The sequence below is a fragment of the Phyllobates terribilis genome, unplaced genomic scaffold (genome assembly GCF_046119375.1).
Source record: "Phyllobates terribilis strain yellow unplaced genomic scaffold, ASM4611937v1 Scaffold_231__1_contigs__length_3143052, whole genome shotgun sequence".
In the NCBI taxonomy this organism is placed as follows: Eukaryota; Metazoa; Chordata; class Amphibia; order Anura; family Dendrobatidae; genus Phyllobates; species Phyllobates terribilis.
In genome coordinates, this window is record NW_027362991.1 from 884679 (window position 1) to 899018 (window position 14340).

Below are 14340 nucleotides of genomic sequence, written 5' to 3' on the forward strand. Positions count from 1 at the left end.
ATCCTAAAGACAGGAGATTAATATCATAGTAATGGACAACCCCTTTAACGATGTACTTTTTTGATGTTTTACATAAATATGGGTCAATAATGGTTGAGAGGTTTTACAGAAAGAGGTATGGAAATTAGAAATCTAAGAGGTAAGTGGGCAGAGTATTTTATTTTTATTGTTTTACAGAACATCAACTTTGCAGGTGCATTTTGCTTTAAAATGGGAATAAAAACGAACAGAAGACTCTTTTTTAACTATTTTATTTAGCTTCTAGGGTTACGTTACTTTTTGTTGCACAAAGTATGTTGTATTTTGGTTTTCATAGGCAAAAATTAAAAATAAGGAGAAGCAGGAGACCAACCCACACATCCTGCTCCATATCAATGGCAGAGTTGTGGAATCGAAGTCTGGAGGACACTTATTTCTTGCTTGAAGAAGAAGGTCCAAAGCCGAGTGAAAACGTTCTTTTTGTGGTCAGATTGTTTATCGGTGTGACCCTTGTATGTGTCATACTAATCTGTGGGGGAGGAAACCTATTTTTCATTTTGAATTTAGTCATGTACAAGAACATGCAAAATGTGACTAATATTCTGATTGCCAATTTAGCAGTATCCGACTTTCTTGTGGCTGTAATCTGCTGTCCTTTCGAGATTGACTATTATGTTGTGCGTGAACAGTCATGGGCCTTTGGTCATATAATCTGCTCGTCAGTGATCTACTTGCGGATGCTTTCTCTGTACGTCTCAACTAATGCACTCCTCGCCATTGTCATAGACAGGTGAGCCAGACGGTTACAAAATATATATTAACGTTTTTGACAAAGGAGTATATAGTACTAAAATACAGTTGCAATCAAAATTATTCACCAGCTTTCTTGGCAAATTAAATTTATTAGCAAACTGTAAAACCGTAATAAACTAATCAAAGATCAGTGCAAATGGCTGAGCACAACTCATAGAACAAGTGGTTTCTCCAAGTTCAGCACACATTGCCACTTTACTGACTAGTGCAGTATCAGAATTATTAATTGCCTTCATGACAGGCGTCTTTAGTACTTAGTTGAGCCCCTATGGCTATTACAACCTACTACAAATGTGTTTCATAATCAGACACCAGTGTCTGGTAGTGTTATTGAGGCAGTATAGGCAGTTCACTAATATTCTTGAGTGTTCGTGCTGCAACCTCCTTAAGCAAATCCCACTAAAGATTTTATTTGGGGTTCCAATCCTTGTTGGACGTTGTGGTATGCTTGTTATCACTGTCCTGTTGAAAAGGCCAATGATGTTCAAGCTTTAGCGTTCTCACGGAAGACAAGACATTTTCTCTTAGGATTTCCTGATACTTGATTGAATCCATCTTGCCCTTCACATGGTGCAGGTTTCCAGTTGCTGAAAAAGCAATGCAGTCCCAAAGCATCACTGAGCTCCTACCATGCTTCACTGTAAGCATCACCGAGCCCCCACTATGCTCTACTAAAAGCATCACCAAAACCCCATCATGCTTCAATATAGGCATCACCAAACCCCCACCATGCTTCACTGTAGGCATCAGCAAGCTACCACCAGGCTTCAGTGTAGCAATCACCAAGCTACCACCATACTTTACTGTAGGCATTACTAAGCGATCACCATGCTTCACTGTAGGTATCACCAGGCCACTTCCTTGCTTTATTGTAGGCATCACTAAACCACGACCATGCTTTTACTGTAGGCATTACCGAGCCCCCACCATGCTTCACTGTATTCATCACCAAGCCACTACTCTGCTTTACTGTAGGTATCACCGGGCCACTGCCAAGCTTCACTGTAGGCATCACTGAGCCACTGCCATGCTTTACTGTAGGTATCACTGGGCCACTGCCATGCTTCACTGTAGGCATCACTGAGTCACCGCCATGCTTCACTGTAGGTGTTCTTTTCAGTGTATATTTAATTCTTCCTCCTCCTGACATTCCGCAGATCCACAGGCCAAAAAAGCTCCAGTTTTGTTACATTCCTCCACAGAACAGAATCCCAATTTTTTGCGGCTTATTTATATGGTTTTGAGCATATTGAAGCCGTGCATAGAGACCTTAAGTGTTTATTATACACCTTACTGTGAAAATTGAAACCTTACTGCCTGATGGCTCAAAATCTTGCTGCAGGTCTTTTGCAGTCGTGGTTTTTGATCACCTACCTCCTCAGTAGTCTGATGGCAGCTGATAACGTCATATTTCTGCAATATCCAGGTAGTGAATCCAGTACTCCTCTAACATTGAACTTGTGAACTTTGCTTCTAGCTGTATCTCTAGGAACATTTAGTGGTTTTGCCATCTTTTTCTTTTATTCTTTTGCTTATTTGCGAAAGGCAATGATGTCTTCTCTTAAAGGGAGTGTCAGCCCCCAAACTCAAGGGCACTACTTATACAATCCTATAAGGATACTTAGCCTCTATAAAACTCATACCTGTAGTATAAATTTCTCTCTCAAAGGGTACGTGCTCACTGTCCGGAGCCGGCTGCGGCCCCGACGCTGCGGAATAGCGACGCGGCTTTCGCTCATTATGCAAATGAGCGAAAGCCATTTTTTTTTCACCTGCAGACTTTCCTTATAGAGGTTAGGTCTATGGAGAAATTCCACTAGCAGACCTGCAAGAGAAATTGATATGCTGCGGTCTGAAAAGATGTGCCGCATGTCAGTTTCTGCAGGTGATCCGCAGGTACCCAGATACGCATAGTGGACATGGGATTTCTAGAAATCCCATCCACTAAGCTGTAACATCTGGCCGCTGCGGGTTTGACGTTGCATAAACACGCAGTTTCAAACACCCAGCGGCTCCGGATCGTGTGCACATATCCTAAATGTACAGAAAACAGTTTTTTGTTGCATGAGTAAATGAGGATTCCTCAATGCACACTTGGTGTGGCCAAGGGCTCACTGCATCATTGCGCACCTTCAATCAACTTGTCGCACACCTTCCCTTAGCTTTATTGACAGTGCTTGTTTTCCCAGAGCACATCTGCACTAACCCTTTCTCACTCATAGCCAGGCAAGTGCTGTTAATCAAGCTAAAGGGAGGTGCGCAGCTTCCTGATTAAAGGGGCACAATGGTGCACTGAGCCATTTGTCAGACTACGGGCGTACTGAAAAGTCTAAATTTGCATATGCAATCAAAACATTTTCTGCACTATTAGAGAAGATAAATCTATACTGCAGGTTATGAATTTTATAGGGGCAAAGTCTCCTGTTAAACTGTATAAAATTTAATTAAGTTTGGGGGGGGTGACTGACTCCTTTTAAATTTTTAGACCACTCTAGACATATATTTCAATTTCACTAACATGCAATCAAACGTCATAGTCATCAAGCCCCTAGCCAGTCCAGGTGTTTGATGTGTTTTTCTTAAGCACACCTCATGAAACAAATGAATTCTTTAATCAGTATACTTAAAGTGAACATTTTGCCAGTTTTTATTGTATATGAACAAATACCACCACCTTCATAAATTTGTATATTATCCGTGTCCCCCTGTATATCTCCCCAAAAAACTTTTGAATTGTTCCTGCGCAGGGACATCGTCGACAGAGTATAAAACATAGCTGCGCATGCGGACCGTGGTGGCCCACATGCAGTTATGTTTTATACTCTGTCTGCAGTAGGGCAGAGCAAAGTGCGCTTGTGCGAGCCAGCGTTGTCTCTTCGCAGCTGTGAGATTTTGTTCGGCTATGTGGAAGACGTAGGATGCGTCATTCACATCAATTAAAGCCAGAGGATGGTGATTACCAGCAGAACGGAGGGACAGATGTCGCAGCAATGACGACCATCGGACCAGACCGTCCAGATTTACATACAGCGCAGGAGAAATTCAAAATTTTTTTTTGTAGGATATACAGGCTGGTGGAAAGTCAGGCAATTAATAAACAAGTTTGTAGCACAGGCACTGATGGAGGTGGTGGTATTTGTTCATGCACGAAAAAACTGGTGACAGGTTCTCTTTAAGACAGCAAACCACCTGTTGCTAAAATGTGTGTGCTAATGGTGGATTCTATTCAGGGGCTTGAATAATTCTGATACCGCAGTATTTATTAATAAAGAGGTATTTTGTGCAATTTTGAAAACATAATACATTATATTAGTTGTGCTGAGCTATTCAAATTGTTCTTATTTGATGAGTTCACAGCAAGCAGAAAAGTTTGTAAATGTAGCTAATAAACCCTAATTTGCAATGGCAGTGGTGGGGGTTTGATTAATTTTTTCTTATTTTAAATAGGATGTAGCGATGTGTAATTGCTTTCTGCGAATTATTAAAACCAGCCTGACGAGACAAAAAAAAGTTCCTCTTTTCTAGATACCTTCTGATTGTGCATCCACTGAAGCCACGTATGAAGTTGCAGACGGCCTGTGGAGTTTTATTTCTTATTTGGTCATCGGCTACCGTTATCACAGCTCCCACCGCTTATTTTGCCACGGAAACTGTGTTTGACGCTTCACACGAGTCCGGAGGGAAGGTTTTCTGTGGCCAAATTTGGACTGCCGATAGAGCCGTGTACTACTGACGCGCCCCTGGGCCTGTGTCGCGCTGCGTTGCGCATGCGGGAGCTTACCCGGAGCCGGATCTCTTGAGGGTTGTAGTCTCGTGGCGGTGATCCGGTCCGTGCCCAGGGAGTCAGACTAAGTGGCGCTGTATCAGCGGTAGATGTTGGACGACTACGCCACCCGTTGAATGCAGCTATGGAGCTGCCGCTGCAGGACAGTCCGCTGAGGCCGGTGGATGGATGGTGCAGCGTAGATGGTATAACCCCCAACGGGAGGGGTATGGCCTCAGGGCAGCAGATGTGGATGATGGGGGTAGCAGGAATCACTCAGAGACGATGCGGTGTGATTCAGGGTCTTTACTGGTGACAAAGATAGACCCTCCCGGAGTACTGGCTAGCGATTGGGGCCTGGTCAGTCCTTGAGCAGATGGGATCTCCCCTGGCCAGGCGGAGTTGTAGGCCTCCCAAACTAACTGTACTCTTCTGGCTACCTTGCTAGAGGCGGGTATAAGTAGCCCACGTCCCTGAGTGTACCGTGTGGTGCTCACCCGTATGGCCGGTGACTCGGGGCCTTCTAGTAGCTTCCGCTCCACGACGGCGGTGCTGGTCCCATGCGTGTGACCGTGCCTTCGGGTTTCTTGGCCAGAGGACCTGGAATCCCCTGCCTGACGGATTCTGCTGCTGGGTAGGAGTTAGTCCCCACAGCCTCGGACTCCGGGTCCGGTAAGAAATCTTCTCAGTCAGGGCGAGCTCTGCAGCTGCCAGCCCCTGACTCCTTGTAACACTGCTCCCACAGAGCTCCTGTTGTTTCTTCCTATGCTGCTTCTCTTCTCTACTTCTGGCATGGCCCAGGAGCTGGGCCCAGCCGGAGCCACAGCTCCCTGTCAGCCCTCCTGGCTGAACTCTCCCTCTGAACTCTCTAACCCTGCCTCAGCCCCAGGTTTATATAGGGGAAGTCCTTCCCCTCCCAGGACTGGGCAGGAGGTGTGGCATGCACAGGATCCCTGACCAAGAGACCTCCCACCTGCTCTCAGACATAACATTGCATTACTGTGGAAACCAGACCCCTGGGGTGCCACACTACAAATCGTACTCTTTATTTCTGTTGGCTGTAGAATTCGTAATTCCTGTGTTTATTATGAGCATGTGCTATGTTCGCATTTGTCATGAGCTTTGGTTTAAGAGTTTACCAGGAGAACAGACGCAACAGCTACAAAGCCGACTACAAGCTAGGAGAAAGAGCGTCCTGGTGCTGGTTGCTGTGCTTTCGGCCTATGTTCTGTGCTGGTCACCCTTTTATAGTTATGCAATTGTAAGAGATTTCTTTCCTGGTCTGCTGTTACGAGAGAGGTACGCGATCGCGCTTTACTACATCGTAGAGTGCATAGCTATTAGTAATAGCATCATCAACACGCTGTGTTTCGTGACTGGGAAAAATCAAGCAAAGTGTTGCTTTAAAATACTGATTAACCCATGGGAAAAAAGAACCTTATCAACAGAGAGACATACAGTGCTCCAAGAGTGTAAATCTACAGTGCCCCCATGTGCCTTGTAGTGAGCATTCAGTAACGTGCACTTTAGACTTGTACCTAACCTGCAAAGCAAAGGTGCATTTCTTACATTAGTTTATATCGGCTATCATGTCACTTTGAATAATGGGAGTTGTGTATAAGTAAACTTTAAGGCTATGTTCACATGCAGTGTTTTTTTTTTCTTCTGCAGAAAAAAAGCTTTACAATAGCAGCAAAAGCTATGAGATTTCAGAAATCATTTGAACACGCTTTTTTTTTTTTTCTGACTGAATTTGAGCTCTACAACATTTTATAAATCTGCAGCTTGTTAATTACTTCAAGCACCGGTGAAGCGTTTTTGTTTTATTGTTTTTTTTTTTAGTTCAGCACTGGAGTGGTGCTTCTAATCTAAGGTCCCTGACCCTACTCTTAGGTTGGGTGCCCACGTAGCGTTTTACAAGCGTTTATGTTGTGGAATCTCTGCAGCACAAACGCTTGTGAAACGCTTGGTAATCCGTCCCCCATGGTCCCCAATGACAAGCCACACTTTCAATGCCCATGTTGCGGATTTTTCCGCAGCGTTTATGCTGCGCTCAAAAATACGCAGCATGTCCATTAATTTTGCGGATACGCAGCGTAATCGCCGCCATTGACTTGCATTGGACCGCGTGACATCCGCATCACTGCATTTGCACATGCGGATATCACACGGTTCAATGTGCGGATGGTACCCAAGTCTGGAGGAGAGAAGACTGACCTGGGTACCATAGAAACTGTAAAAAAAAGAATTTAAAATAAAAAATAAAGTTTATACTCACCTTCCGATGTCTTGCCGGTGTTTTGTCTGCTCCGTCCGGTGTCTTGCAATGTTCGCGTTGATGTGAAGGACCTGCCATGACGTCACTGAGTCATGTGACCCATTACATGGCTCAATGACGTCACTGCAGGTCCTTCACACCCCCGCAAGCAGTGCAAGAGACTCGACGGAGCAGACAAAACACCGGGAAGACATCGGTAGGTGAGTATAAACTTTATTTTTTGTATTTTTCACCATTCTTATTCTTTTTTTTAACTAACTTGGTCACACTACTATAAACCCATGCCGGTTGCATGGATTTATATAGTGTGAACAAGTTGTCAAGCACTTTTCCAAGTGATGCTAAAATCGCTTGGAAAAGTGCTTGATAACCCGCATGCAGAAATGCATGTGAAGAACGCTTTACAAACGCTTCTACCTGGCGGGAAAACCGCATTTAAAATCCGCATGCGTTTTTCCTGCCAGGGAGAAGCATAGAAAATATGCAGCATTTCTGCATCGTGGGCACTTAGCCTTATACTCACTTGCTAGCATCTTCACTTTTTATCACCACAGCTCTCATCAGTGTCTGGCAGTTTGTGACCTGCTTGATTACGCCAGTGTCCGTGTGGCAACCGTGTGCTGCATCAAGATCACACGTACCGGCGCCTGGGAATCAGCGATAGTTCGTGCTGTTCCCAAGCGCTGGGTGCTGAAGGTATCTCTCATCATTGTCCCCAGGGGACAATGTTCAGAGTAGTATTCTACTGCCGCTGTCTCTAAAACCTGTAAAAATAATAAAATCATTATTGACTTGAGGTGACCGCACACACTGAGGAACATGACGCGCTGCATTGAGCGGGCCTATGAACTGCGCTGAGCTCACTGAGTGACAGGACACCGCTCACTGAGCTCAGTGCAGGTCAGGGGCCCGCTTGCTGCAGCGCGTCATTCTCCTCTGCTCCTCAGTGTGTGCGGTCACCTCAAGCCTGGTGAGTATAATGATTTTTTTTTAAATTTTATTCTTATTTTTACAGGTTTTGGAGACGACGGCAGCAGAATAATACTCTCAACAGTGTCCCCTGCTGGTGCTGATTGCAGTGCACTCACAGGACAATGATGAGAGATGCCTCCAGCACCCAGGGCTTGGAACAGCGCTAACTCTAACGCTGATTCCCAGGCATCGGTACGTGTCACACAAATGTTATCCATGTGTACGTGTGTTGGACGTTTTGCAGCCCGTGCTGCAGGCAAAAAAAACAGACATGTCAGCGTGTTTTCTCACAAAACACTGTCCCAAGTTGATTAACCCAGGCTTTATCGTGTTTCTTATAATCCATGTAACCTGTAGGCGAGTCTATGAACACAAGTATGGTCACAGTATATAAACCTATAAAAGTATCACTACAGAGTGACAACGGGTCCTTAGTAAAACCTGCTTGATATTACACTATGACTCAAGGTAATTCCTATGCTCTATACTTTGTTCTAGTCTTTTACTGACACATTTAAAACACAGAACTAGGCTGCATATTACTTTTCTGATCGACTGCCGTGTATAAATTATTGCTTTGCAACTTGTCAGAGCAGCCCCTATTAGGAAGGCTTATGCAGCTTGAATAGGATCCCATGTGTCTCTAATTTCTACTGTGATGCATATTTCATCAAATTTTCTATAGTGCCACTGCAGTTATTTTTGTCATCCCAAACCATTTTTAGCTGATTTTTTCTATGTTGTATATTTATTATATCAAATAAAATTTATTACCTTCTTATAAACTGATCCCACAGTTTATTTTATTCCCGCCAATCTCCAACAAAATACTATATGTTATATCATTAGGTTAGTGATATAGATCTGGGAATGTTTTGTTTTTTGGTTTTTCATTCTGTTTGGGACTGTTGTCACTCTGTAGTGATACTTTTATAGGTTTATATATGTCAGCGTGTTTTGCCCATGGACACATGGTTTGTGGAAACACTGCCATTTGCGCAGACCTATTTATTTGAATGGGTCTATGTGTGTAAGTGTCTCCAGTATGTGTGAAAACTGTCACCACATGTATGGGAGACATTGACATGTGAAAGAGGCCTAAGGCTATGTGCCCACGATGCAGAAATGCTCAGGATTTTTTCCTGAGCGTTTCTGCATCTCCCTGGAAGAAAAAGACGCATGCGGATTGTACATGCGTTTTCCTGCCAGGGACATGTGGAAATGAAGCGTTTTTCACTTGCATTTCCGCATGCGGGTTGACAAGCGCTTTCCAAGCAATTTTAGCATCACTTGGAAAGTGCTTGACAACTCGGTCACACTATATAAATCCATGCAAACAGCATGGATTTATATAGTGTGACCCGAGAGAATGTAAAAAAATAAATGTATATGACGCGCCCCCTGGGCCAGTGCTGTTTGGGGATTACCCGGAGCCGGATCTGATGGGGGTTGTAGTCTCCGAGTGGCGGCGACCCGGTCCGTGCCCAGGGTGTCAAACTCAGTGTGTGGCAGTCTTTACAGATGTTATTAGTTGTTCTTAGTGTCGACTACGCCACCCGTTGATTTGCGGTCAAAAGGCCGCCGCTGCAGCAGGGTCCGCTGAGGCTGGTGGTATATGTGCAGCTGTGGTAGTATAACCCCCAACGGGAGGGGTATAGCCTCAGGGGGTCAGGTGTAGAGGATGGTGGTAGTGGTGGTGCAGTGTGGATGGTAAGAAGACTCAGAGTCGGGCTGTGCAGTTCAGGGTTTTTACTTACTGCTGTTCTGTTGGTCACTCTGGCCTTGAGTGACCGCCCGAGCCGTGCTGCGTCCACCAGGTCCTGGACTCGGCCAACCCCCAAGCAATTCTGGAGCGTGGTCCTGAGCTCCCTTTCTGACTGTCCTCTCTACTGGCCGTTCCCACCAGGGGTCCACTTATGTCCGGCTCCCTCGGGTCTCCTGTTGGGTGAACCTTCTTTGGCTTCCCTGACCCTATGCTCGGTGTGCCTTCTTAGTGGACTTGGTGAGGGGCTGCTCCACATGTAATGTCGCAGCCTCCGGTTCTTAGTTGAGGGTAGTTTCTCTCCTCCACTAATTTGGGATCCGGTTCCCTTGCGTGCCAACCCTTCACCCTTCTGGTTGTATACTGGGTTCTTGGGGCTCCTTCTTCTCCCCCTCTGGGTCCTTCTCTTCTCCTCTCTCTCTTCTCTCTGCAGGCGCTCCTGGACCTCTCTCAGGACTGACTGACCCTCTACAGAAGACTGACCCTGATCTAAGATGGTGCCCACCTTATATACTCCCTCTATGTGTGAGCTCAGGTGACCAGCACCCAATGAGCTCCTAGCCTTACCCAGACTGCTCCCCCTATCTGCCCCTACACTACTGGGATGTTCCACCCCCCTCCCACTCCAGCCAGGGACAGACACTGTTGTACCTGCACATATACTGGTGGGAGTACCGTCGGTCTGTCCCCCGGAAATGGGATGTATGTAGTGTATGCAGCTATCTGAGCTCAGTCCCACACTCCATCCTTACCCGGGAGTGGAATACCACACCTCTGGCTTGAGGTGTAATACCCCTGTAGCAGCCGAGTCCTCAGGGTGCTACATATACTTACTCTCCGATGGCCCCCGAGACTTGCTGCGCTCCTGTGCTGGCTGCCGGCAGATCGCGGTACGCTGTACTGAAGGACCTGCCGTCACATGACTGTGACGTCAGCGCAGGTCCTACAGATCTGCCCGCGATCTATCGGCAAGCACAGGGAAGGAGTCCGGGGGCCGTCGGAAGGTGAATATAATCTTTATTTTTTATTTTATTATTTTTTGACAGCTTTTAATGGTATCTGGGTCCGGAGGAGACTCTCCTCTCCTCTCCACCTAGGTACCATCCGCACATTAGAACGCGGCAATTACACAAGTACAGACGCAGTCTTGCGGAATTGGCGCGTTCTAATGCAAGTCAATGGCGGCGAAAATGCAGCGCTTCCGCAAAATAATTGGTAGTGCTGCGTTTTTTTCCGCAATGATAATCCGCAGCGGAAATTTACGCAGCATGTGCACAGCACATGCGGATTATCATTGGGGGACATGGCAGGTCTTCTACCATGCGTTTTTTAAGCGTTTCTGCAGCGTTTTTGCCGCTGCAGAAACGCTTACAAAAACGCATCGTGGGCACACAGCCTTATTGTGTAATAGCACATATTACTGATCCACAAACAAACTATTTTTAAAAACAAGCAGAAAATATGTTTATAACAGCTCAGTTTTTTGACTGTTGGGCACGACACACAGAAAATCAATGGACAACACCTAATACCAATATGATAAGATATTGGCAGTCAGCTCCTTATAATCTGTTAATCCTTGATGTTCTACATGTTCTTTGCACTATAAAACCCTGTGATGTTTAAAGGGTTAGTCCTCTTTCTGCCTTTCACGGTCAAAATGTATATAACAGCTTCTCGATTCTGGCCACCAGAGGTGGAGATGGAATATTAAAAAAAAAAAAAAAAGATGGGGACAGCTGTTAGGGTTCACTCACATCTGCGTATATAAAATCAATCAGAGTCACAGCCAAAAAAGTTGGCAAGTGTGCGATTTTTTTTCTCGCCTAGCATCTGTATGACATGTGTTATCATCTTTTACATGCTGTAATACTCTATGTAACTTAAAGCTAGTTTACAAGCCTAATAAAGCAATCTTAAAGATATAGATGATAGAAAGATATTAGATATACAGTTGAAACCAGAAGTTTACATACACTATATAAAAAGACACATATGCATGTTTTTCTCAATATCTGACATGAAATCAGAATAAACCTTTCCCATTTTAGGTCAATTAGGATTAACATAATTGTTAATATTTGCCAAACGCCAGAATAATGAGAGAGAGAGAATGTTTTAAGACATTTTTATTACTTACTGCAAAGTCAAAAGTTTACATACACTAAGATTACTATGCCTTTAACAATTCTGGACTGCCCATATCATGGAGTCATTTGTTTGGAAGCTTCTATTTTTTGACAACATCTGAGTTAATTAGAGACACACCTGTGGATGTATTTTAATGCACACCTGAAACACACTGCTTCTTTGGTAGCATCATAGGAAAGTCTAAAGAAATCGGCCAAGATAACAGGAAGAGAATTGTGGACTTGCACAAGTCTGGCTCATCCTTGGGTACAATTTCAAGATACCTGAAGGTGCCTCATTCATCTGTACAAAGAATTATACGCAAGTACAACAAGATGGGAATGTCCAGCCATCATACCGATCAGGAAGGTCACCGGTTCTGTATCCTAGAGATGAACGTCCTTTGGTCCGACATGTGCATATCAACCCAAGGACAAAATCAAAACATCTTGTGAAGATGATGGCAGAAGCTGGTAAGATTGTGTCAATAACCACTGTGAAACGAGTACTGTATCAACATGGGCTGAAAGGCCACTCTGCCAGGAAGAAGCCATTACTCCAAAAGAAACATAAAAAAGTCAGAATCATGTTTGCAAATGCACACAGGAACAAAGAACTTAATTTTTTTAAACTAAAATTGAACTTTTTGGGCATAATGACCATTATTACGTTTGGAGGAAAAAGGGAGACGCTTGGAAGCCTAAGAAAACCATCCCAACTGTGAAACATGGGGGTGGCAGCATCATGTTGTGGGGTTGTTTTGCAGCAGGAGGGAGTGGTGTACTTCACAAAATATATGGCATCATGAGAAAAGACGATTATGTGGCAATACTGAAGCAACATCTCAAGACTTCAGCCAGGAAGTTAAAGTTTGTGCGGAAATGGGTCTTCCAAATGGACAATGACCCAAAGCATACTGGCAAAATAATAAAGTGGCTTAAGGATAACAAAGTCAATGTTTTGGTGTGGTCCTCAGAAAGCCCTGATCTCAATCCTATTGAAAATTTATGGGTAAAGCTGCATAGGCAGGAGCGAGCAAGGTGACCTACAAACCTGGATCAGTTACACCAGTTTGGTCAGGAGGAATGGCCCCAAATTCCGACCAACTATTGTGAGAAGCTTGTGGAAGGATATCCCAAACGTTTGACCCAAGTCATTCAGTACCAAATACTAATGAAATGTATGTAAACTTTTGACTTTGCCGTAATAAAAATGCCTTACAACATTCTCTCTCTCTCTCTCTCTCATTATTTTGGCATTTGGCAAAAGACACATATGAATGTTTTTCTCAATATCGGACATGAAATCAGAATAAACCTTTCCCGTTTTAGGTTAATTAGGATTACCATAATTTTTAATATTTGCCAAATACCAGAATAATGAGAAGGAATGTTTTAAGGCATTTTTATTACTTACTGCAAAGTCAAAAGTTTACATACACTAAGATTACTATGTCTTTAAACAATTCTGCACTGCCCATATGATGATATCATGTGTTTGGAAGCTTCTGATAAGTTTTTCGGCAACATCTGAATAAAAATAATGCTGGTCCAGCCTACGGAGCCTCAGAATGATGCTCCATAGGCTTTAGCAGCAGCCACTCCCGGCTGCGTTTCATGAGACTGGGCGGCTCTGATGAGCGTTACCGTCGTATCTCGTGGAATGCAGTGACCTAAAAGTGGCTGCTGCTAAAGTCTACGGAGCCTCAGACCGAGAATGCATAGGCTTTTCATCGATATGAAGAAAAATGAAAAGCAGCACTCACCAGATCTTTCTTGGCTTAAAAGTCCTTTATTCCATCATGTGTGGACAATGTAGGAAAACATACGGCAGGCCGGTAAAACAGGGAGTGGGTGCAAGGGAGGATAGGACGACGGCCGGTTCGCATCAGGTTGACACTTCTACGGGTCCGATACGTGTGTATAGGACCCGTAGAAGGGTCAACAGGAGACGAAACGGCCGTCATCCTCTTCTCCTCCCCTGCACCTACTCCCTGTTTTTACCTGCCTGCCGCATGTTTTCCTACATTGTCCACACATGATGGAATAAAGGACTTTTAAGCCAAGAAAGATCTGGGGAGTCCTGCTTTTGTTATTTCTTCATATCGATGTCTGCTTTGAATTATCTCGTATGCACCACTGTAAAAGATCGCAAGTAACTGCTCACATTAAGAATATCATTTGAGCTTGTGGTATTGGTGCCGGCATATTTCTAAAATATCTCATTCTAACTAAATAGGCTTTTAACGACGGAATCCGGGAACGCCGAGGGAAGTTTTGGACTACGTTGGACCATTTTTTTTCTAATAAATTGGTGAACAAGGGATAGTGTCTTGTTTTTATTTCTCTTATGTTTCCATTTGTGGACTACACCAGACCTGCATGTTTTATTTTTAATAAATTGGTGAACCAGGGAAAGTGTGGGGTAGTGTTTATTCAAATTATAAAACAAAAACACTATTACTGGGTTAGTAATTGGGATGTCTGATAGACAACTCTCCACTACTAGCATCTGGGCTTGATGTTAGCTGTGTTTTGGCAAAATTTACAGCTGACATCAACTCCAATTATCAACATGCTAGAATTGGCACAACTGCAGGCTGGTATTTTCAGGCTGGGAAGGGCTTAATAACCATGGACCTTT

The 14340-nt window shown here is 44.2% G+C and overlaps 1 protein-coding gene across 1 annotated transcript; it reads left to right on the plus strand.

Moving 5' to 3' along the window:
• The first annotated feature begins 374 nt into the window (after positions 1-374).
• On the plus strand, positions 375-6059 carry LOC141215228 (prokineticin receptor 1-like). The gene is made up of 3 exons (XM_073665552.1): positions 375-769; positions 4318-4517; positions 5584-6059. The coding sequence occupies exons 1-3, from the start codon at positions 375-377 to the stop codon at positions 6057-6059; spliced, it is 1071 nt and encodes a 356-aa protein (XP_073521653.1).
• Positions 6060-14340: the final 8281 nt, after the last annotated feature.